This window comes from Cimex lectularius, unplaced genomic scaffold (assembly GCF_000648675.2).
Source record: "Cimex lectularius strain Harlan isolate CLEC.00 unplaced genomic scaffold, Clec_2.1 scaffold98, whole genome shotgun sequence".
Lineage (NCBI taxonomy): Eukaryota > Metazoa > Arthropoda > Insecta > Hemiptera > Cimicidae > Cimex > Cimex lectularius.
Genome location: NW_019392897.1, coordinates 1,753,995 through 1,777,146, shown reverse-complemented (window position 1 = coordinate 1,777,146; position 23,152 = coordinate 1,753,995). Strand labels below are relative to the sequence as shown.

Here is a 23,152-nt window from a genome sequence, read left to right as displayed (position 1 = left end):
ACGCCTTGAATTGATATTACAAACTTTCGTAGGGTGAGGTATGAGTGATGATCTTGACTAAGTATTGAGGAAAGCCCATCTTGATACGTTTGAATATTAATGCAATGTGCCAGACTGTGTCTAATGCTTTGTTGATGTCTAGGGACAAGGCGCCAATATATTTTTTAAGGTTGAAGTTCCAAGATATGTGATCAACGAGTCTGCATATTTGAGCTTATGTTGAAAGAGAAGACCTAAAGCCAAACTGCTCAATCATGAGTAGTCTTTCATTGTCTAAGAATTCTCAGATCCGGCGATCTACGGCTTTTTCAAAAATTTTACTTAGAGCACTAAGCAAACTGATGGGTCGGTAACTTGATGGGTCATTTGGGGTTATACCAACTTTATGTAAACGCTCTTGTTTAGGTAAGTCTGCATTGCCTATAATAAGTAGATAATCATTCTACATCCGCCGTTTAGGTGGATGATGTGGCATTTCCCAACTAGATACAACAATTTTTGCCGTCTCATCAACGAAATTATAGTTCCTTAGAGAGTTTTTTTTTTGATCAATTGACGAATGAAAGTCAATGTCTTACACTTTCAACAAATCCTTAACATCTTGGTAATTGCCGTATACTACATGCCGTATAGTAAATTCACACTTATAATTACAACAATCTACTATTGGATCTTAGAGCTTTGGATGTCAAACAAAGAAATACATAATTGGCAAAATGGTGTTATTCTGATCTGAGTTTAATCTGGAAAGATTTTTTCTCGAATTAAGTTGGCAAAGTTGCGAAAAAACCGGTGTAGAAGGGTACAAGATCAGGAAAGCAAAAGTATTGAAAAAGAATTTCATAGCCAAACTTTTTTGCTTAGTTCATAGCCTTAATTTAAACAGGACCTTTTTTAATAAACCGAATTTGATAGTTTTTAAAAAATCAGTTTGATTGATTTTGTCGATTTTTTAATGTTTGGTAGTGCGTTGTCGATTTTATTGTTTCTCTCCTCGGTAGTGAAGAAAAACGACATTACCTTCAATCTACCACGCAGCCAACATAAAATTTTTCTTTGGAATGTGACCTGGATGCTGGTCGAACCTCTAACTGAAAAAAATAGTCCAATCACGAGATGAAACAAGGCTCTTTTTCATCACAGATATAATCGCAAACGTTTTTCTAAGAATAAAGTTGGCTAAATTCGAACCATGAAACAGGATCATTCCATTACCCGAATCTGCTGGTATTTGGTTACATTTTAATGCATGCAAACTTTTAATGCTTCATAGTACGTCGTCGATTTTATTATTCCTTTCCTTTGTTTAGTAAAGCAAATGAGAACACTATCTTCAGCCAACATACAATTATGCTTTGGCTTATGACCTGACGGCTGATCGACATCTAAATTAAATCAATTAGATCAGGAGAATAACACCTTTTTGATCAACATTGCCGGAAGGTGCTGGTTTGACGCAATGGGTCCATTTTTGCTAGTACATACATGTACAGCTACAAAGCTCAGCTACAAAATATGTACAGCTCATAAAGAAAAATTGACGACCACAACCACAAGCCACACAGCCATCGAAGATTCTCCAGTCTTGGTATGTCACCTGATGACTGATAAAAATCTAACTACTGACCTAAAAAATGTCTCCCGAGATAAAACTCAATCAGAATAGTTTTGTTTATTCCAGACACATTTACGAATCAAAGATCGAAAGAAACTGGCAGTTTCTAATTTGGATTTCATAGTTTTGTACTCGGCCTGGAAATGCCCTTGCAACATCACCTTTCTTAGAGTAAAGGCTATTTTGAATTTCCGATTTATTTTTAAGCCTTTTCATTGTATTAAGTTTGCTAAGTTGCGAGAAAAACTGTAGTTTGTAGGGTATAGATAGAATAAGACCTTTTTTAAAATTAAAAGTGCCAGAACAGCTCTTCCGTCAGTAGAAAAGAACAATGGACCACAACTCGCCATTGCTTCTCCATTTTTGGCATGTCACAGGGAACTGATAGAAATCTAACTACGAACGAGATGAAACAGAATTACAAAAGGCTTTTTTTATCAGATCCGTTTGCGCACCTTTTTCCTTGAATAAAGTTGGTGGTCTATAGGATACGGACCAGTAGAAAAAGATGCGCAAATCAAGCTCCTTTAATTTGTTCATTTTCACAAGTTGTCATTCGGCAAGACCTTTATGTTCACAAGTTCCGACTGTTTATTGACGCTTCCTTCTAGCATTACGTTTAGAAGAAATAACAGATGACCTTAACTACAGTCCATCATACTGTCGTTAATAAGGTGTGTGACAAGGGGGATGATCGATATCTAACGTCTACGATTCTATGTAAGCAGGGCTTTACCAATTTCATTTTAAGGGTCTGGAAACTGTTCGTCTAACATTGTCAAGAAATGCTAGTTTTATGATGGTTTTTCTTCAGGTTTCTTAAGATTGGCGTTGAAAATCTTCCGAGGTGTTGGTCTTTCCTTAAGAAAATTGTACTGCTGTCTTCAGAACTTTTTTCACAAAGTCCACTTCGTGTCCCGTATAAAACGAGACTAAAATGTGATTGTCTACTTATTCATTAAGAGCTACAATCCTTTTGAAAATGTTAGAAAAATCAAATATTTGGAAAATCCAAGTTGAGGAAACTGGGCAATGAAAGGGTTGTTAAATATGTAGTTTTCAACGCAGATTGGTTATTAAATTCTAAGATTTTGCTCGATTATTCATTTCAGGGTAAAATCATCCAAATGATAATTGAACGAATTACTTAACTCCAAGGGCATGTCTTTTCGCTTCCGGTTTACGACTGGGATAAGCTGCGTCCAATGTGAAACGGTTCCAAAATCACTGACGTCCTTGTTCAGAGTCAATACATTTCACCGACTTCCCGTCCACTCGTTCCATCGCGTATTTCCCCTCTCGTTCCCTCTGGAGAGAGAGAGGAGTTCCGCATAGCATCCAAGGCCTCCCCGGCCAGTTTGGTACGAGCCAAAGGGATCCTGCTTGTCCACACCGCCTCCTCCTTGCATTCCACCGGGATTTTCTCCCGGGCTAACTTGGCAACGCCGGCTTTATCAACCTTTCAAGGTCGACTTTCTTATCAGTAATCTTGTTTTTATAATGTACAAAAAATGAACCGGTGGCCCCGATTTAAAAAAAAAATTGATGATACATCTTTAAAAATTTACCTGCTACTGTCCTACAAATAAACCAACAGATCTGTAAGTCGCGTTAACAAACTCTACCGTTATTTTCTTTCCATTTTATATCCACTTCATTATCTGTATCATTATTATTACAATTTAACACATAAAAAATGTAAATTGTATATCCTTATAAAAAATACGATTTCTACAAGGTTCTGATAATCAACATGTACAATGATGCATAGATTTTTTTTACAGTCAACTTTAAAATCAAGTCTTACTGAGAAAGCTCGATTTGGCTAAATCATTCTGTAATTTATGTCATTCGTTCGATAATAATTTTTTCGTGTAGTTTATGAGATTTATGGTTAAGGAAAGCAGAGTTTAATTTGGCTGAACTTTTGAGATCAGAATTAGACGAATTCTCTATTATTTTTTTTTTCACTTTTTGTAACGATGGTTCAATTCAAAGACTTGTTGTTTTCAACGATCTGGATTTCAAGCCTTAACCGCTCATCATTACAAACACGTCTCTCGGCATGAATTCATATTATCATAATATTCTCGTCGAGAGGACGTGTTTGTAACTCCTTCAACCCGATGATGAACGTTTAATGCTTGAAATCCGGATCGTTGTAAACAACAACCATTATTTACAAAAAGTGAATCTACATACTCACCCCACTTTATGATTTCTAGACGAGGTTTTGCTCAAATGTCAAGTTGTTATGCAGTATTTGAATAGAATCGTGGCACTTATTTGAAACTAAAGCTACAATTGTTTAATAAGGGTGCGAAGTAGTTTATGAGTTGAGCTTTAAAGTTTATGAATTCGAAGAAGGGCCGCGAAGAATGCAGTACGTAGCAGGACGAGCACTCCAAGTAAGACTTTCTATCATCGTCGTGATTGTGGAAATATTTATTTGCAACTTTATATAACAAAAATAATATGTAAATCTGCTGAATTTTGTTTCGTAACGTGACAAGCGTGAAAGATGATCGCCAGGACTACCGTCGTTAGTCATTTACTGTGTCGGGTAAATATTTTGGTATTTTAAACGCTCATCCCTGGCACAGCGTTTTTTCACTTGTCTGGGAAGGTTTGTAGAAAGAGAAGATAGAGTAGATTATATATTAATGATTTAGACTATCCCTATTAAAGTGAAGTATAATATTTTTAAGGCGATAAGTCGTGCAATTCTGTGCTATAGCTGTCAAATGTGTGGATACCAGAGGTTTGAAGCAATAGAAAAAGTGCAACGTTTTTTTGTAAGAAATTTGTTCACATTGCCATCTGGTACACCAAACTATATATTATATTTAGAAACCAACTTGGATTTAATTTTGGTGTATACACTTAAGTTTCACTACTCCTATATTGTGAAAGTTCTGACGTCTCCCGATACCAGATACACAAAAATAACATCGTTGGCGGTCATAAAGACTAATATTTCATGGTTCGCTCACTGGAAATATTTATTTGAAAAGTACAACTTTCCCTTCCTCATATCCTTAGACAACCTCTATGACTGGTATAATCATTTTTCAATTCTTATTGATCAAATTAATAAACAACACGAAGAATGCCGGTCACGTGTCCAACCATCTACGCATCTCACACTTTATAAGGAGGTACACAATTTCTCCTGCATTGTTCGACCTACATGAAGATAATTTGGACGGTCTTTGTCTCAATGGGTTGCGATGGCTATTTAAGCTAAGAAGTGAGGTTTTGCACTTAAACTCGGCTGTTTGGATCAGAGGGGAATTAGGGATCTGTTCTTTGTGTAATTCGCGCTCTATTGAAACTGTATCCCACTTCTTGGCGGAGTGCTCAACCCTGGGTGAGATTCGGTTGTTGCATCTCGGATGTTTCACTCTCCCCAGGGTTGACCTGTTACGGTTTTTGAGTGGCTCAAATTCGCGGCCCTTAATTCGTTACGCTAGGCATGCATGGAATTACAGATATGAATTAATTAATGAGTTTAATTTTTGATTTCTTTTGAATAACCTGTTTTTTGTTCTCTTTCGCATTTTGGCAGTTGTTGTTTCTCCTTTTTTTTCTTTTTATTGCGTAGGCTATAACTTTTATTTTATTGTGTATTTTTTCGTTTTTGACTGTTTAATCAACGACCTCTGGCAGACGGATCCAAGATCTATGGCCTTAAATGCTTTAAAATCTAAATTGTCTTTTTTCCTTTTTTTATGTTTAATAAAGCATTATTATTATTATTATTATTATTATTATTATTAATGATTTAGAACTAGGAGAATTTGAAATATGTACGTAAAGTTTAGTAAAGGGTTTAGAAACATCTAGGAGATAGGGGATGTTTAGGTAGGTGTAAATGGTATGGCTTCCTTTATAAGGAGGATGTTGGGGTTAAATGGACTTAAGTCGATATCGGTTGGAGTTCTTTGCGATCGGGTGCAAATAGTGAAGTACAAATTTGTGTTTTACTGTAGAAGTACTGTTTTGTTATACTGTAGAGACAACTGTTTGACCATTTTGCATCGCTGGATACATTCTGTACGTTTCAGTCGAGTTTAACTTCTTGATTAGGCACAAATCCATCATCAACAGTGGCGACTGATTCTCCAACCGGGAAGTTCCAGGCTGTGTAGGAGTTATTGTAGAGGTCTTGAGAGGATTAGGGCTGGGGAATAGACTAGCAGTGAATAGCGAAAGCAAAGATTATGGCAATCCTGGGAAAAGGAAGGCAGAGTTGTTGAGTAGTTAGGCATTGCGTGGAAAATGGTATAGGGTATTGAACAGTGGTGTTAATACATTTCCTTGAGGAACGCAAGTGTTGATAGGCTAATTAGTAGAAGTAGATGAACCTTGTGCTATATAAAAGGTAAAAGGATGAGGTTATTGGAAGAGGTATTCTCTTAAGTTTCCACAGTAGGGCCAAATGCCATACCCGGTCAAATTCTTGAAAAGAAGACACCCGGTGTTGGAGTCGAACGGCGGTCAGAAATAAGGTTTGACGGTTATGGTTTGCAGTTTGATAAGGAGAAGCTTCTTGAGTACTTTTCCAAGGACTTAGTTGTCCGCAATCTGAATTGGTCCAATAATGGTCTTGCATGGTAAATTTATTTTTTTAACGTCAATTTTTAAATCTTTTCAAAATTTACTGTCTTTGTAAAGCATAAATTAGCGGACTCTTGAAGTAATAATAAAATAATGTGTGGTTCCATGTGGGCAGAAAAAAATATGAATTTTACTTTAATACAAAAATATACCTTAAAAACTGCGGCAAAAGGAAAATATTCACCCATATATAAAAGATAAAGTAAAATAGAGGTTTTTAAACGGCTAAAATTGTTTTGTCGAATTTTAATATGATGTTTTAGTAAAAGATTACCGGTTCGTTTTGGAAAATTAATCTTGTTTGTTTACGCTCCAGCATTTTTATTATCAGTTTGATTGTAATGCGACCTATTCTAGGGTGTAATGTAAATGTTTTTTTATATAAAAATAATTATAAACTCTAATTCAGCCTTACTTAAGCGCTCAAACTGTCCGAAAACTATTTGAATTAGATTTGAATCTTTCTATGACTTCCAAAAACAAATGCTGAGGTTTCAAATAGGTATTTTTGATTTGCTTCTCTTTGGGATAGTGTGATTAGAGTAAGAGGGTTAATTTCAACGTTTAAAATTATTTTCTATTAATCCATTTATGTTTTAGTGATCAATTGACCAAGTTACTTCTTTCAATTAATTAATATTTTTATGTAAGGTCTTGGTTGAGATAAAAATGTTAGTGTCACGAGCGGGATTCGAACCTACGACCTTCGGCTAAATACGCCGCTGCTCTATCACTTGAGCCATCGTCACTTAGATCCCCTCGGATACTAACTCTCCATGTCAACCTACAACGAATTTTCCCTATTTTTGCCATTTTCAAATCAGGATTCGATTCTCAGCGACTTATGAAGTGGCCACGGGGAGCTGGGAGTGAAGGGATACTTAATAAGTAAAAGACTTTTTTATCTCAACCAAACCTTACATAAAAAAGAATGTGTGGTGATTAGTGACCGTTAATCGATAATTATTCAAAAATCGTGAGATGCAGTCTACTGTGATGTAGGTTTCAGAAAAACATTTTCTTTATCGTGCCAACGTTTCGATCTTTATTGAGATCATCTTCAGGGCTCAACGTTTTGTCTTCTGTGTAATTGTGCCATTCTTGCGGCACTCTCAACACAACACGCAAGAAGACAAAACTTTGAACCCTGAAGATGATCTCAATAAAGATCGAAACGTTGGCACGATAAAGAAAATGTTTTTCTTAAACCTACATCACACAAGACCGCATCTCACGATTTTTGAATAATTAAAAAGAATAATTATTTTCTATGTTATTTTTATTTAAATGTTCCCAATGGATCTGGTATTTTCAAATTTTAAATTATGCCTTTTTTCCTCAATATATCAACAGCTTGCTTATACCTAAAGGCCAATGTTGAATCTCAGATTCGCTCTATTTTGGATGAGAAACTTTGCCACATTCTTTATTCTCTTCAAATCTGTCGAAAATAAATGGTCAGAACAATTTTGGAACCCCAAAACTACTCGAATTAGATTTGATTCTTATTATAACTTCCAAAAATAAATGTTAATATTTCAAAAAGATCTTTTAAACTTTGCTTGGATGGATTACTTTCAAATTTTAAATTGAGCTTTTACTGTAATCAACAAATCTACCCCTGCAAGCCACTGTCAAGCGAAAGAACGACGATCGTCTTCCGATCCGATTGCAAAGTTATAAAATTCCAAATAAACTCCAGTTCAGCTGACGGAAAGCCAATAAAAAAAAATTAATTAGCACGCACATTCAAAACTGACAAACCGGTTTAGGCAGGTTGGAGAAAATAATAATTGGAAGGGCTTAGGCAACAGTGGGACCCACAATGCACAACGGTTTTGAAGGCGTTAACAGATTCTCCAGGCGCTAACTGGATCAAAACCACCATGGCTATTTATGTTTACCTGCCAATCTCAAGTTTTGATTATAGAAACATTTCCATACGGTTGAGACATTTCTCTCGTCTCATTTTAACATTCAATTATTGTATTATAATCACAAAAGAAAATACAGTAACAACTATTTTAGCATACAATTTACAAGGAAAAACGTGGAAATCCGTTCGTTTTAACATTTGATTCGACTTTCCATTCCTGGACGGGGGCTTGAGTTTAATGTCCTACGCGGTTTACATACAGGAGGGGGTTGTGTTTAAAAATCGTTACTATTGATCAATCTTTTTTTAGTCTTAGAAGAGGTCAGCACGTACATTTTGCGTTCTCAACTCTTTTTTCTCCCCCCCCCCCAGGGTAAATTTTAATGGAAATAATGTTGGATTTAAAATAGGGAGTAGTCTAATGCAAAATCAATGAAGTTGATGTTTATATTTAAAATTTTAATTTTTGTATTTAGTGATTTGATTTAAATTGGTTTGTGTTTTAAAAATCTAGGGTATTTAAGTTTCCGATAGGATTTTAAATATCTTTCTTTGTGATAAAAATTTTGATATTTTCTATGAAGTTTAACCATATAATTTTGTAAATTTATTTATTATGATTTTTAAGACTGTAATTTTTAGTCACAGCAAGCAAATGAGATAAAAGACACAGTGACAATCTATCATGTAATCTAGCAGGCGAAAACACCCAACAGTATCCCTCACATCGAGTCAATCTATCTCTCAAGAGATCTCTCGGCCACAAACGCGTCAAGGACATGAGGGATATCCTGGTTAGGACAAGAAAACTGTTGGACAAGTGGATTGGGACGAAATTTTAAATTTTTGTGGCAGTTTTTCTATCGGGATTTAATAATGTGAATGACAAATGGGGGATCTGGAGGTCATTGTGGATTGTTAGTTGAAACGGTAAAAAGGAAAGTTTAATACTTTTCTTAGTATTTTATGATTGGATGAGTTGGATTTTGTTGGAATTGAATTTTTTCGTGGATTCACAAACTTCAATTTCATGTCGGTTTCAGGAGGGTCTTGTAAATTGGTGAGTTTGTTAGTAAGGTGAAAGCTAGATGGGCATTGGACCAATACAAGCCGGCGTCTCATAAGCGAGAATTCTTGGTCCCATTCTGTTTACCATTTATACCGATGACTTTACAATACATGCCAACATCATAATTTTCACCTAGGTGTAGGCCAAGACAGAATGAGGAAAATGTACACAGTATAGATTTACATCGAAAAAAAAAAATAGCCTCTGATTTACTTCAACAACAAGGAATTGTAGACTTACACTCAAGTCAGATACTTGAAGCTATAACCTGATTTAAAAGACAACTTAATGGAAGACTTGGACAACTATAACGTCTTTTAGCAGGAAAACTGTTTTGACGGACAAAACTCACCTAACCCTATACAAGTTATTACTGTGACCATTTTGGACATAGGGTAGAACTGACGGGTTTTACTAAGCCATCCAATGTCCAGGGCATACAATCCATTCAACCAAAAGTTATCAGACAAATTTTCCAAGCTCTTTACTGCGGTACTAACCTCACTGCTCAATGATCATAACATTCCTTTTATCTGATCCGTTCTAACAGATCCACACCAATCTCTATATCCATCCTAACTCTTCTGCCTAATTCTTCTACAATACAACTTAAATCAATTCAGAATATTCGATATTCGTTTATTAAAACAATATACTATACACATTATATATTAATTATTCAGAAATCGTGAGATGCGGTCTGGTGTGATGTAGGTTTTAGAAAAACATTTTCTTTATCGTGCCAACGTTTCGATCTTTATTGAGATCATCTTCAGGGCCTGGGATTTACAACATTGTTTACATTTAACAAATACATTTAGGGTGTGGAAAAGTGAATTTATACGATGGAAAATATATTTTTTATATTCAATCAAGGTATTTCTACTCACTCAAAGTGTTTGTCTTCTGTGTAATTGTGCCACTCTTGCGTGTCGTTTTGAGAGTGCCAGTGAGATTCTGTATGTAATATTTTTGGATTTTTGAAGTCGAAATTGTGTTGGTGTTCAAAATGGTGGGTAGCGAGTGCTGTAGGATTTTGGTTGGGTTTTATGCAATCATAGATATGTTGCTTTACTCTCTTGTCCAGATATTGGGATGTAAGACCGATGTAAGTTGCCGGACATTTTAAACAGCTAATCTTGTAGATTACGTCAGATTTATTTGTTATTGGTGTGGGATCTTTAATTTTGGAAAAAAGTGTTTGGATTGTTTTATAATTTTTGAAAGCTATTTTGAAGTTATCGGACGAGAGANAGGCCCTGAAGATGATCTCAATAAAGATCGAAACGTTGGCACGATAAAGAAAATGTTTTTCTGAAACCTACGTCACACCAGACCGCATCTCACGATTTCTGTATAATTCTCGATTAACGGTCACTAATCACCACACATTATACATTAAGTTTAATAAACGTTCTTCATTCAAACAAATTTAAAATATACGATAGAAGAGGCATATTTCTCATTCACCATAATAGACCAAGGTATCCTTCAATTGTGTACGAGAACATTAGGCATTAACAATGGAAGAGTTTAAGTTTTTGAGATTTATATTTTTTATCATTCAAATACTTATGGTGAGGGTTTTGGTTTTTGCTAATATTTAAACAAGCGAAACAGATATGTTTATTTTAGTTGTCTGTGATCGTGGTCGGTTATTTCTCGCTGTTTGGTCTATCACAACTTAAGTTAAATCTTAGGTTGAAAAAAATATTGTAAAAAAACGTATCTTTATTATTACTAGCCCACCACTGATGATAGCGAAAGGTCGAAACGTTCGGACATACCTAACAGTGAGGATAGATGAACTAAACTGATCAAATACAACGGTGGAAATATTTCTTACGAAACCTTTTTTGATAGTTACTACGACTATAAATTTGGACAACCTGGATGATCGGATAAGACCAGACTAAAGATTCAACAGCGCAGATTTTTGTGGTCACTACGAGTACAGACTGGGCTGGCTAAATGATAATGTCATACGCATATGACAAACAGAACCAGTGAGAAATTAAAATAGGACCAACCTGATTCATCATCGTGCAAACTCAGACAGTTTTGCTTTCTTGTCTTGCTTTATGAAAGTACAATAGTATCACTAGCTACAAAAATATCCAACTCTATAATACCCAATTAATTAATTTGGATCGACGTATGATTTATAATTTGTTTGAGGTCCTCCTTCTGATCCTTCAAACAATCTAGAATTCTTTCAATTAATTAATCTTTATGTAAGGTATTGGTTGGGATAAAAAGGCCAGTGTCACGAGCGTGATTCGAACCCACGACCTTCGGGTAAATACGTCGCTGCTCTACCACTTGAGCTATCCTGACTTCGATCCACTCGGAAACCCATTTCCCATTTCAACCCCCCTTTCGAATTTTCTTTCTTTTTTGCCATTTTTGACAATTCGAAAGGTGGGGTTGAGATGGGAAGATAGGATCGAAGTCAAGATAGCTCAAGTGGTAGGCAGCACGTATTTACCCGAAGATCGTGGTTTCGAATCACGCTCGTGACATTGGCTTTTTCTTCTTTCTTCTTCTCTTTTTAACTAGCTTTTTCATTTCAACCAAAACCTTTCATAAAAAGATTAATTAATTGAAGGAATTTATTTGGTCAATCGGAACACGAAATCCAAAGGATCAAATCTAGAATGTTGGAGGAGGTAAGAAAGTTATTAGTGCAAACATTTATGACATATTTTCAATTCTCAATTTCAAATGACATATTTTCTGTATGAAAAAGTAATATTTCTCCTGTGAAGAGTCCTCACGAATCGTGGAGAGTTATGTTTCTTGGGCAAGGATTTTCGCAAAGACTTTTTGTACAACAGCCATTACAGCATAACAATATCAGGTCTATGATGTTGTCTACTTAACATTAGAGTAAAACGAAGTTGAATATTTACATGCGAAAATATTTTTTTAAGTGTTACATTAGGGCAGGCGTAAAAGTGGAACAGGTTGCCGGTATTGACCTTGGAAAGCTGATGGTCAAGGTCTTCGCGGGCGAACTCCTCTCACCCTTCGAACAAGGGATGACGGCAGTGCGAATTGACCAGTACGAGCGCGTCCAGGTCGAAAACGGCCGACACTTCCTCTCTGGTGGCCGTTCTTCTGTAATGACAGGGGTAACGAGCCGAGAAGAGAAAAATAGAGAAAAACCATACCAAAAAATGCGAGTGGCTGAACCGGTTGCGGCATAGCGGTGCCTGGCGGTGACACGGCCAACCCGGCTGAAATAGGTTGAGGCCGACGCTAACGGCAAGTACAACCGTCCAACTTCGGAAGATAACAACGTTCATTCAACGTTATCTGCATTCGACGTTCCAATGGCTAATCCGTTACAAGCCGTTTAGATCGCGACATGAGGTTAACGATAAAGAAAAGTAAACGGTGCAACTCACCTTACACATACACGTGAAACATCTTATATCCTTAATCGATTCGACGTTGACGAGTTCGCCTTCATTTGAGCACGCTTCTCTACTACCTGAAACAAAAAGTTCAATGAACAATATTTTTCAAACCTAGAATGCTGTCCTATCATTCAGCGTCGAATATTCGTCATAATGGACAACTTAGTTTTAAACCGGGTTATGATATTAGGTCTTATTCATTAGTGAAAAAGAAAGAACTAGTTATACACCAGTTACACCTTGCTTAGATAACTCTTGACGCTTGCCTTCTTAAGAAAGTTCCCACCATCCAGAGGCTGTTTTTTATTTTCCATTATTGTATAGCATTATAATAATAAAGGACTATGGAATATTATTGCTTACTGTATGGTTGTATATACGTATATGTTAAGCCATAAAATATAATTATACTATTCTCGCTCAGACATCTTTACGTGCCGAAGATTGAATTGTCTGACAGATGAAAACAACGAAGATAAATCTAACAAAGGTGACCAGGTTGGATAGCACGGATTTGGACCAAACTTTTTTGTTGATTCTACAATCCAAAATATTGGACACGTATCCGCCACTTCTTGTAAATAGGCCCTGGTTTCGCCTTTAAAAATTTTGAAAGTTGAAATTGTCGTTTTTTAAAAATATTTTTATTTCGTCCTTCTGCTTAATCAAATCAGCTAAATGAACATATCATTTTGTAGCATTTTTTATTTAGATTGCAATAAAAAATATAGTGAAAGCTATCAAAGTTTATCAATAACCAAACAATTTAAAAAAACTAAATTTTTTCAAGTAAATTAGGTCATAAATTTTTTGTGTGAAACTAATATAAAATTATTTAGAAATCGTGAGATGCGGTCTGGTGTGATGTAGGTTTCAGAAAAACATTTTCTTTATCGTGCCAACGTTTCGATCTTTATTGAGATCATCTTCAGGGCCTGGGAAACGTTGGCACGATAAAGAAAATTCTTTTCTGAAACCTACATCACACCAAACCGCATCTCACGATTTCTGAATCATTATCGATTAACGGTCACTAATCACCTAATATAAAATTTCGTTTTAGCACCTCTAGACACCCCTAAGTATAAGTTTTTGCTTGAATTTAAATTGATCGAATTTTTGGCCTCGTCAGAAACCATGTTTGTTTTTATCTTAATCAACAATGAAATTAATACCCCAAAAATAATATTTTTTTAATCTCTAAATAACGATTGATGAACATTTAATTGCAACTAAAATTAGATTAGAAAAAGCTTCATTAACCCGATTAAGTTGATAAGTCTATTTAATTTTTCTATTTTTAATTTTAATTATAACATTTTAAATTTTGTTCATTTGTTTTTTACCCATTATTAATTCATTCTTTTTTAAATTTATTATAATGGACGGTGATCAGCAAAAAACTCTAACACATTCTCAACAAAATTCATATTCGTTAATTTTGAAACAGGAGGGCCCAAATATAATTCTGAACGAATTGTTTTATTTATTTTTATATTGTATAAATCAAAATGTTAGTAAAAATTATAAGTATAAAAAAATCCAATTAAATTATCATAAATCGTTATTTATAGATTAAAAAACTATTATTTTTGGTGTATTAATTTAATTGTTGGTTAAGATAAAAACAAAAATGTTCTATGACGCAAATATTCTAATTTGGTATGAATTAAAAAGAAAAATCGACCAAATACTGCGTTTTGTTTACGTATTTTAATAATCATTCTGTAAGGTAATTCTGTAGGTCAGAAAATAGTCAAAAAAACTTTGAATTTTACCTCAGTGTCGTAATTCTAGCGTTATAAAACCCTTAGATACCGACTTTAGCGAAATCGGTGTATATTAATTTTTTGACTGTTAATTTCGGTTGACATTCTTAGAGCAAGCATTTTTCTCAATTACCTAGGAGACCGATTGTCATAGTTGATGATGGTCGTTTTAAATAAAGTGTTAAGTGTATTTTAAAACTGTGACAAACATTAAAATCGGACTATTATTTCCACTGAAAAAACGAGATTAATTTCAGACAAAAATATTTTTTTAATTTTATATATTTTCTTATAGAAATTTTTTGTTTATTTTCATGGCACATACGTAGCTACATTTTCCTTGTTTCAAATTGCTAAAATCTTTTAAGCCGTTTTTGAATTATAACTGTTTCAATCAATTCCGAGAACGATTTCTTAAAAATGGGAAAAATTTTAGGGGGTCAAAAAATTGATAAACTTAAATTCAAACAAAAATTTATATTAGGAGTCCAGCGGTTCTAAAACGAAGTTTTATTAGTTTCACGAAAAAAATTTATGACCTAGTTTACTTGAAAAATATTTGGTTTTTGAAATTTTTTGGTTAATGATAAACTTTTATACTTTTTACTATATTTTTATTGTAATCTACATAAAAAAATGCTGTAAATCACATAGCTGATTTGAGTAAGCAGAACGGCGAAATAAAAATATTAAAAAACGGACAATTTCAACTTTCAAATTTTTTTGAACCAAGGCTTATTCACAAAGAAGCGGATACGTGTCCAATATTTTGGAAGAATCACGAAAAAAAGTTTGGTCCAAATCCGTGACACACCAACCTGGTCGTCCTCTTGTAAGACGAACAAACGATAAAATAACAGCTTCATTTTCATTGATTAAGGACCTCAAGGTGAAATCTCACGAAATCTCGGATCATCCTATTTATGCGCCAGAAAAATTCACCAAGACGGTTACACTCGAGATCTACTGTACAAGGATGTTCAGAAAAGACCAGACTAGGCGTTCATCATCCTTGGTGCATGACATTATTGAGAAATCTCACGAAACTCGGATTAGTGCTATGTAAGTTGTCTTTTTACCCTTGCATCAGACACTTCACACACCGCTGAAGCCTGGCATAGCAAAACAGCGAGAAATCGTGGGCCAGGATATTCAAAAACTACCAAACTAGAGGTCCCTCATTCACCATCCTCATATGCCGACCGCTTAAGGTAAGCCTGACAGTCCAAAACAGCGTGAAATCGCAGATCAGGTTGTCAATAACCAAACTACAAATTCATCATCCTTGTTCTTGAATCGTCCAATTAATACTTATTTAATAACTATTGTGTGTCTTTGTATACTGTAAGAAAATTTAAATTGTAGTTGTAACAACTTTAAAATGCTTTGTATTTTTGGTCGGTTTATCAGACCATGTCATTGTTTGTTGTCACTATCAACTTTTTGCTTGCATATTCATCTCATCTATTAAACATAGAAGTAATATTAATAAGTACATAGTAAAATAGTACATGTATATACTCTTTGTCATACTCTTTAGTTTATCCACACGGAAACCTTGATCAAAGAAATCCCGTCGCTTTTTCTTTCTCTAATTTTAGAATAGAAAAATAACAAAAAAAAAAAAAACATTTCAAACAAAATAGACATTTGGGTAAAGCCGGATTAGTGTGGAACGGGATTACGTAGTGTTCAGCTTTTAAGGTCCGCCTAAAACCTTTATTCACCTATTTCCTACTCAGGACTATCTATTAGGATCAGTTAGATGTTTCCCTACTCTTAATATATTACGAAAAGTTTTGTCAACTTCCCCCTGTGCCTCTGACTTTTTTCCTGTGGAAAAAACATTTCTCTGGACTTTAAATGGGTTTTAGCTTATTTAATGCTTCATTGACTTCAGTCTGTTTATGGTTAAATCTCAATTTTTTTTTAACGAAACAACTTTTGGACTAATAACCGAATTCAATAAAACGTCAACAAAATTTATCTACCATTTTTCTGTTTCCCTTAAGGGCGAAAAATCCATCTATAATTCAAATTTGAAGAAGTACTACTATTTTCAAGTTTCTCGCATCCTTTTTGACACCTAGTGTGTTTTTTGTACTGATTTTTCAATTATTTTTGATAATGCTTAGAGTAATCATTAAATTTAATCTTTCAAAATATTCAAGTGGTTGAGATTTACAGCTTAGTTTTCTCACTGTGAATTTTAAGATCACTCGTTAAATAATTCCTTCAAAAACACGCCTTTGGTAAAGAATAGATAAGAAATAGATGTTAAACGTCTAAATGAACATAATAAAAAAGTAATAAAGCGGATACCACTGATGGTTTTTTTAAATAATTAATTATTCTTCCCCTGTTTTTTCTTTCTTTCTGCATCCTAGTTTGGTGTTTGGATTATTATTGCTAATATAAAAATAATAAATGTCAATTTTTCTCACGTACATATTAGAGATAGGCCAACAAATAAACGAAATTTAAAAAGAATAACAAACAAGAACATTCAGAGTATCTCATGCTTGCTGTTGATTTTGTGTAGTATAAATTTAAAAACATAATAAACTATAAAATATATTTATCTTTTTATGCAAGGTTTTTTGTTGAAATGAAAAAGCTGGTGTCACGAGCGGGATTCGAACCCACGACCCTCGACTCAAAACGCCGCTGCTCTAACCACTTGAACCATCATGACTCGGACACCACTCCCCATCTCAACCTAAATCCTTCCGAATTTTCTCTCCTTTTTGGCATTTTTCAAATGTCGTGTAATCAGGAGGGAAAATTCGAAAGATTGTAGGTTGAGATGGGGAGTTGGTGTCCGAGTAGATCGAAGTGACGATAGCTCAAATGGTAGAGCAGCGGCGTATTTAGCCGAAGATCGTGGGTTCGAATCTCACTCGTGACACTAGTTTTTTCATTTCAACCAAAAACCTCACATAAAATGGTTAATTAATTGAAAGAAGTAATTTGGTCAATAGACCACGAAATATCATGGATATAAAATATATATTAAACACACACAAACACACCGATTGTCTGCGATTTGAAGGAAAAGTTTTGTTTTAGTATTCTTCATTTATCAAATGATAAATATCTTTGTTCATAAATAATAATTAATTTACTGTAGTTTGAAATAATAAAATTTCCAAATAAGTAAAGTGTCATGCAGGAGGACTTAACGCCCAACTATCCATTGGGTGTCGCGGAGCCATACAGGGCAGTAACTTACTAGTAAATTACTAGTAAAGTAGTAGGTACTTCTTGTCATACAGGAGAGGTTATCATCCGTTATTGTCATTTATAAATTAAAATTTCAAGAGCTGTGCCAGGATTCGAACCCAGAATCGCTGCTGGCACATATTCTACCTTAAAAATAAATTAATTTAAGCCTGGAAAATAAATCGATAGTGATCATCGCAAGAGTTTGCGAGTTTAGATTATAAATAGGCTGGAAAACGGTTTTATTCCGGCTGTTTGTAATTAATGGAGGCGACCTAGAAGAAAAGTAATGAGAATCCGAAGCCCAATTACCGCCGTCGGGAGAATCACTCGAAAATTACGGGACAATTAGAGCAATTTCTCGGGTCGGGAGTCGTTCTGGGAGGTCCTGTTATCGAGGGGGTGCATTCCAGCAATACTGGAGAAGAACACGTATATTCCATTAGGCGGCTTTACCTGTCCCCACTTCCGGTCATAGCCCACGTAGAGAGAGACAATGCCCTTTCGCTCATTCTTTGATGATGATGTTAACAAGGCTGGACCACCTGTCGTGAAGCCCTCTAATTCAGCGGTTTCCAGCGAAAAAAGGTAGGGAGAAGGTATAGGAGAAAGGGAAAAAGGTTTCGGCCGCCTTTAATGACCGTCCTGTAAATATATATCTCTCCCTCCTAACATTATTTAAGGCCTTTCGTAATTTATGTCGGGTGTTTAATGAGGGCGGATGTCATTCCGCAATTATCTTGTAGTCGGTATTGGCGGCCCGTCGGAGAGAAGAGGTAGATCTCAGGACGGGCTATTAAGTGTTGAGACAATGGTCTTCCGTGGGTGGCCCTGTCATCACTACCCCTCCACTATTTGTTTTCCTTTTCCCTTCTTCGCTTCGTCTACTTATCCCTCTCATCTCACTCAATCCCTCTCCTGCAGTGCCGTTCTCCAAGAACCCTTCCCTTTGTCGAACACCCTTGAACAGCGGTTAACACGATTCCACTAAGTATTAAGTAGCAGCATGGGGCTAGACTTAAGGGGCCGTACTTGTATAAACACTAACTTGGCTTCTTGCCCTTTTTTTGTTTACACGTTTGAAATTTTAAAGAATCATCGGAAGTAAAGCCGCCCGTTAATAAGCACCTGAGTGTCTTTTAAAATAAAGACTAAACAGTTTCAAATACGTTTAAAAATACACGACATTGGCCGGATCTTTAAACACAAATTATAAACGATTGAAGTTTTACATGGAGCTGTTGGAAAAAATTAATTTTCTTCCTTTCATATATAATAAAATTAATACTCAATTAATTATACACAATTTTTTCGAAATGAAAGTTGTGTCACTGGCGGGATTCGAACCCACGACTTTCGGCTAAATACCCCGCTGCACTACAACTTGAGCCATCGTGACTTCGATATTACTACGACTTTTTAATTATTTTATGTTTATGCTTAATTGAGTATTTATATAAATAAGCATGAGCTGATAAAATAATTAAAAAGTTTATATCAATATGTATAAATTTTATGCCTTGGTCCCATCCTATATACGATTTATGCTGCTGACTTGATCCCAACAACAGCCTTAAACCTAGGGAATTTTCTTCCTAACAAAGCTACGTCCAATATTTAATGGCATCTTGAAGCTAATTGAAGAACGGTGCAAAACATAGAAGATGTAACTGAACGAGGAGAAATGCACCCAAATTTAGTTCAAGTTACAACCTAGTTTTTTTTAAACACATGGTACAAACCATATTTCATTGCCTTTTTAATCCTCGCCTACTGAAGAGACAATGACGGCGAGATCTCCTAGGATGTGATGGTGATGATAGTGAAAGTGATAATAGCACTAGTATCAATTAAATAGACAATATTATAGTAAAATTGGAGTAATACCAACGGGTATTTTTTCCACTTGTTTTTAATTTTTATATATTACATCCATTATATTGACCAAATTACTTCTTTCAATTAATTAACCTTTTTATGTAAGGTTTTGGTTGAGGAAAAGATAGTGTCACGAGCGGGATTCGAACCCACGACCTTCGGCTCAATACGCAGCTGCTGTACCACTTCAAGCTATCGCGACTTCCTTGAGCTTTAAATCTCGCTCGTGTCACTTATTTTTTCATCTCAACCAAGACCTTACATAAAAAGAATAATTACTTGAAATAAGTACAATTAAAAGTGAACAGGTTGGATCTGAAGAAGTCACCTTTGCAGAACACACAGAACAGTGTGAGATTTTGCAATAATTATTCTTTCTATGTAATGTACTTGAGCTATCGAGACTTGGATCCACTCGGACACCAACTCTCCATCTCAACCTACAACCTTTCGAATTCGATTTTTGAAAAATGGCGAAAAGGAGGGAAAATTCGAAAGGTTGTAGGTTGAGATTGGGAGTTGGTGTCCGAGTGGAACGAAGTCACGATAGCTCAAGAGGTAGAGCTGGCACTAGCTTTTTCTTTTCAACCTAAACCTTACATAAAAAGATTAATTAATTTATATGTTACCTTGATCATTGTTACTTAATTGAAAGAAGTTGTAATGTACTAAAAATTAGTATTAATTATTAGTATTAATCTAGAATCACACCTGTGAATCGTACACAGTCCCGCTATTGTAGTACAATCGTTAATAAAAAGTGTTTCTATATGAAGCCGCGATTTCCTTACAATTGGAATAAAACGGGGAGTCGAAATGAGAAGTTTGTGGCATGAGCGATCGTCACAGTAGCTCAAGTGGTAGAGCAGCGGCGTATTTAACCGAAAGTCGTGGGTTCGAATCCCGCCTGTGACACAAATTTTCCATTTCGAAAAAATGTGTATAATTAATTGAGTATTTATATAATTAAGCATAAGCTGATAAAATAACGAAAAAGTTAGAAATAAAATTAATATTTAAGATACAGCTCACTGAGTTCTATTGCAATTAGCCTACTTTCAGTCAGTTACACGATCTCCAGGAAGACACGAGCAATTCTTCCACAACTATTTTTTTAAAATAAATAATTAATTTTTCCCTTGAGTGGATCATGGATCTAAGCCAAGTAATAATCTGACGGAACAAGGTCTGAACTGTACGGTGTGAAAGAAATTTGGTTCCTTGAAATTCTTTAAAAAATTTCTTGGTCCGGAAAGTGTGTGGTCCAGCTACTTCTTGAGCAACACCTTTACTATTATCCAAAGATAGTACCACACCTATTTTATTTAGCAAGAAAAGAAACCTATGAAAATAGATCTATATCTATAGATTGAAGTGTTGTAGATGAAAAACGAGAGTTGAATATTTAGGAGTTTGATAAAGAAACTAATATTGAACCCTCACCTACAATACACTATAAACAAAAGTAAATCATCTTTAATGGCTACAAGAAGAACAGACACACACAGCTGTGTTAAGCCATTTTATCTCGCAATAATACATCGGATCAAAGCTCAACATAAATAAGCTACCGAAGAAATTATGCACCATGCATAAACCGGCGAATCTGCGTCGGGGGCAATGACAACTCCATCAAGTGCCATAGAAACATTAACTAACATTAATAATTATCCATACATCCAAGGAGAAACTTGACAAAAATTGTACAGATTTCAGAAAACAAATAAATTGTTGGGAGTTCGAAACCGACAAAGTGGTCCAATTATAACAAATATAAACAGACACCCATTTGGTAATAGAGATTGGTGGTATAACCACAGAAATAAACTAGAATAATCTTCGCCATAAGAAATCTTGACAATAAACGAGAAGAAAGAAGTAGAAATCAAACTATGGTGACCTAGGGTCGGAAGACCCACGGAAAAGAATTGAAGTAATAAGAGACAATGATCTTCTCCTTCTTAAAAGATGGAATCGACTCAATTAAACTGAACTAAGAAATTAGGAAAAGCACAATAAGCGACAAGACTGCAATGCTTTGAAAACACCAACCTTCCACTTTCGAAGAATCTTCCCTATCCTAACGAAAATTAGTTAATGCTGCAACTATTTCGAGTACCTTTCTATTTGCTGTAGCGTTCATAGTTTATAAAACATTAATCAGGACAAAAATTGCTAAGAACTCTTTTTTAGATCCAAAAAATGCGCAGTATGGATTTTTTCACATTAACCCCTTGGAGAAACTGGAAAAGTTGTTTGTCTGCAATCTTCTAGCCACTTTTGATGAGCGTTAGGACATCCCAAGTAACCACAATTTTTATCACGTGACAACCTTTTATTCACATGGGTTTTTAGAAGATTTTAAGTTTCTACCATTTCATATGACTGTTGGGTCGTGAGTATACCGATCTTTTTCGAATCCCATGTCGTGTGGATGGTGACTAACAGTTTCTTTTTTGTAGTCCATATCTCCTGGTATGTACGCGAATAGTTTGACTGGGTTTGATTCTGCGGATTACTGCAGAACCTCTTCAATATACCGAAGTTCGCCATGATGCTCTCTGTCTTTTTAAGATCTTATCTCTGTTGCTAAATTTTCAATCGAAGCACCCAGTCATATAAGAAAATTTGCGCTTCAGTTTCAATAAATCTTACACATATATTTATCTATGAAATTTAAAAATTTGCAGTTTGGTCATTTCCAATCATCCTAGGTCGGATCTATTCGGTCTACCTTCGCTGTTTTGATCTTTCGCAATTGGTCTGTGTGAAATCTTGAATTTTATAACAAAATATATAATAAAAAGATATTTCTTTTTTATGACTCTTACAGGTACGGAACTTACAGACGGATCAAGCTGTGGTCGGATGATGATCGGGTACAACCGAACATGATCACTCCTCTCAAGAACAAAATTTCACCACATAAAAAATTATTAGACATGAAAATTACTTGAAATATATTAAAATTAATTGCATTAATAACTGTTTTATTCCTAGTTAAAAGTACAATTTTGTTTAATAATATAATTACTTCCCTAGATGGATCATAAATTAAGAATGTTTCTGTAGAATTCCTGAACTTATTAATATAAAATTAAAAGAAATTATATTAACTTAAATAGCGTAAAGTACCAATATTTAAAAAAAACACTTGCCAATCAACGGATCTCAGATACACCGCGTCAAATCTTCTACATTCCTCCTCTGTCGATTTGTGTCTAAAACAGAAGATAACTGATTTTCTTTTTAAACTGTTTAAATTGTTTTAACAACTCCAATAAAAAAGCGGTGTAAAACTCAAAGAAACAATGTGATTCTACTAATATACGATTTATCGTGGTTTAAGTAGAGCTTCTGAACACTTTTATAAATGAGATCGCTGAAAGGATTACGTTAATCAGACAACCTCTTCGTTGTGTAAGGGCAAGTCGACATTTCCTCGGACATTCAGTAGTAGCAAAAATGTTTGACATACCTAGATAATTTATTTTAACGTACAAAATGACCATGTTGTTTTTATGATAGCTACTGAGTTATTTCATAAATACAAATACATCTAGTTGTTGGTATTTGTATTATGCAAATTGCTGAGCTTTCTGTGTTCATGGCCAGATCAGCAATGTGTTATACATTTCGAATTTAATTTATGCGATATGTAAAGCGTATTTATATTATATG

The 23,152-nt window shown here is 34.9% G+C and overlaps 1 protein-coding gene and 1 long non-coding RNA gene across 3 annotated transcripts in view; one reads left to right on the top strand and one right to left on the bottom strand.

Moving 5' to 3' along the window:
* LOC106664380 (BMP-binding endothelial regulator protein) overlaps positions 1–23,152 on the bottom strand; it is a 49,233-nt gene that overhangs the window by 16,097 nt on the left and 9,984 nt on the right. For both annotated transcript variants that reach the window (XR_002910721.1, XM_014390059.2), the window contains exon 3: positions 12,591–12,676. Coding sequence is in view for 1 of the 2 variants with exons in the window: in XM_014390059.2 (XP_014245545.1) it covers positions 12,591–12,676 (86 nt within the window). In the remaining variant the exon portion in view is untranslated. The remainder of the gene's footprint in view (positions 1–12,590; positions 12,677–23,152) is intronic.
* LOC106664381 lies at positions 3,827–22,389 on the top strand. Its single transcript, XR_001340169.2, has 3 exons — positions 3,827–4,023; positions 22,162–22,232; positions 22,305–22,389. It is a non-coding gene; the product is annotated as an uncharacterized LOC106664381 (long non-coding RNA).